This window comes from Chiloscyllium plagiosum, chromosome 32 (assembly GCF_004010195.1).
Source record: "Chiloscyllium plagiosum isolate BGI_BamShark_2017 chromosome 32, ASM401019v2, whole genome shotgun sequence".
NCBI classification, from domain to species: domain Eukaryota; kingdom Metazoa; phylum Chordata; class Chondrichthyes; order Orectolobiformes; family Hemiscylliidae; genus Chiloscyllium; species Chiloscyllium plagiosum.
Genome location: NC_057741.1, coordinates 29424403 through 29426978, shown reverse-complemented (window position 1 = coordinate 29426978; position 2576 = coordinate 29424403). Strand labels below are relative to the sequence as shown.

General features: G+C 38.1%; 1 protein-coding gene across 1 annotated transcript in view; it reads left to right on the top strand.

The window, feature by feature from the left end:
* The first annotated feature begins 1125 nt into the window (after nucleotides 1-1125).
* The window catches only part of wrn (WRN RecQ like helicase), an 83070-nt gene continuing 81619 nt past the window's right edge, over nucleotides 1126-2576 (top strand). The window contains exon 1 of the mRNA XM_043673958.1: nucleotides 1126-1293. Within this exon, the coding sequence (XP_043529893.1) occupies nucleotides 1243-1293 (51 nt within the window). The 5' untranslated portion in view covers nucleotides 1126-1242. The remainder of the gene's footprint in view (nucleotides 1294-2576) is intronic.

Sequence of the window (2576 nt, the reverse complement as noted above, 5' to 3'; positions counted from 1 at the left end):
CAGAGAATTCCAGGCCAATGAGTAACATCTGTGGTAGGGAGACTATTGAAAAAAAGTCCGAGGTACACAATTAATCTCCATTTGGAGAGGCAAGGATTAGTCAGGGATAGTCAGCAAGGCTTTATCAGGGGGTGAGCAAGTCAAACAAATTTGCTTGAATGTTTTGACGCGGTGAGAATAAAAATGTTACTAAATTATTCCCATTAAACCTGCTCTTTATAAAACACAAGACTTACACACTTAAGTCTCTAAAGCTAGTTAATGAACAACATTGAATTGTTGTGGATCTTTGTGATCATCTAGGCCTATAACATTTCTCTCTAATAGTTTGTTATAATACTTCATGTTTAGTATTGAGAATCTTCTCTTTTCCTTGAGTCTATCTGCAACAAGCATCAAGCGACTGCTGCTTTAAAGGCTTTTAAAATTCCTTCTTCCTGAAATTCGTAATTGAATTTTTAATGCCAAAAAGTTGTTGTAATCTAATAGCTCCAGAATAAAATTCAGTATCTCCATTTCCTTTCGATGTCAGTTTTTAATTCAACTCGGGTTATGTCGATCGCCCCTATCGTATAAAAGTAATCGTTTGGTCATACAGAGCTGGAGTATTGCTGAAAAACCATACATTTTGCTGACGCTTTTTGTCTTGTGTGCAGGATAAAAAACTTTGACAAAATGTTTTTTTTTTCTGGTAACATTATGTAAAAATGCTGCCTGACTTGCACTTCTTTTGTTCTTACAGGTAGTTCTTCTATAATGTGATGGTTGTGTTCTTGTGAAACCCCACATTATAGTAAAACTGAGCCTTAGAAACAGCTCTTAAAATGTTGCTGATGTAACTAAGTTACAGCCAATGCATGTTTTAAAGGTTCACTCTGTAGAAAAAGCTTTCCAATTCATCAGTTGCGTTAAAGTGAATTTACATTAATGAAGTGTGCTTTATAGCAAAATGACCTGTTATATAAAAATCTGGGTTTTGTTTTGAAGGCCAATTGCTAACTTTCCTTCTGGAAGCTTGTGCCATATTATTAAAGTGGGTTCATATCATCTTTCTTAAGGCCAACTTGAATTAATGTTATGTTATAAAATCTCTGGAAAGATTTGTTCTGGTTCTGAAACTTGTTCTGCTGTGGTACAACACAGCTGAAATGTGCAGAGAGGTGGAGTCTGAATGGATTGGTGCAGCACCTCTGTGGGAAACAGCTCTGGAAGGATGCATCTGTCCGTTGCAGTGACTGGGATATGTTTCCACTAAGTGATGAGCAACAGCGATATGCAGCTACTGATGCCTATGTATGTATGTTCAGTTATAAATACCCACACTCTGTAATACTGTTTATCCAGTTTTTAAGTTCAAATATTCTTCAGACGAAGTGCTTTGTAACTCTTTAACTTGTACCAATAATTGGTTGTTAATTTATGTCTTGTATGTGTTTATGAAAATTAAAAGCATTGAGGTATAGTAAAGCTTAATGCAGATGCTGTGCTACTGTAACAGAACTGAGGCATTCAATTCCTGTAGCTTATCAGTAAAATCGTGGATGACCTGTACCATAATTCCACCTAGGTTCGATAACACTGAATGCCATTACCTAAGAAAATTCTATCTGTCTTGTTTTCAGTTGATTACCAGCCTCAACAACTTTTTGGGGTCTTTTTAGAATTTTCATTTTGCCCTCAGTTGCCGTTCTCTTGATCTCTGCTTTGATGGGGAAGCATTGTAGAGAAGTTGAGCTCTTCCTTGTGTTGAGATTGGAGTCAGAATTAGCCAACTGGTGTTCCTGTGCATCTTGACAACATATGAATTGACCTGTTGATATTGATTGGTTTATCTGAGTAGTCTGTTTGTCAGGACCAGTGTTGTAGAACATTGGAAAATAATTGGAGGGAAGCAAAGGTTGTTTTTATTTTTAAAAGCAGTGTAGTTGCGGCCAGAATTGTTCATGTGTTGAGATTTCAATGGCAGCTGTGGGCCAGATCATAAGCCATGATCATCACCAGAACGAGGGAAAGAAAGTTGAGAACTGCGAGCAGAGAACCACTGCTTTTTGTCATTTATATAAATGATTTGGATGTGAACGTCAGTGGTATAGTTAGTAAGTTTGCAGATGACACCAAAATTGGAGATGTAGAGGATAGTAAAGAAGGTTACCTCAAAGTATAACACGATCTTGATCAGATGGGCCAATGGATTGAGGAGTGGCAGATCGAGTTTAATTAAGATAAATGTAAGGTGCTGCATTTTGGAAAGACAAATCAGGCCAGGACATATACACTTAAGGGAGGGACCTGGGGAGTGTTGCTGAACAAAGCGACCTTGAACTGCAGGTTCATAGCTCCTTGAAAGTCGAATCACAGGTAGATAGAATAGTGAAGGCGGCATTTGGTGTGCTTTCCTTTTATTGGTCAGAGCATTGAGTATTGGAGTTGGAAGGTTATGTTGCAGCTGTACAGGGCATTGGTTAGGCCACTTTTGGAATATTGCGTGCAATTCTGGTCTCCTTCCTATCGGAAGGATGTTGTGAAACTTGAAAGGGTTCAGAAAAGATTTACAAGGATGTTGCCAGGGTTGGAGG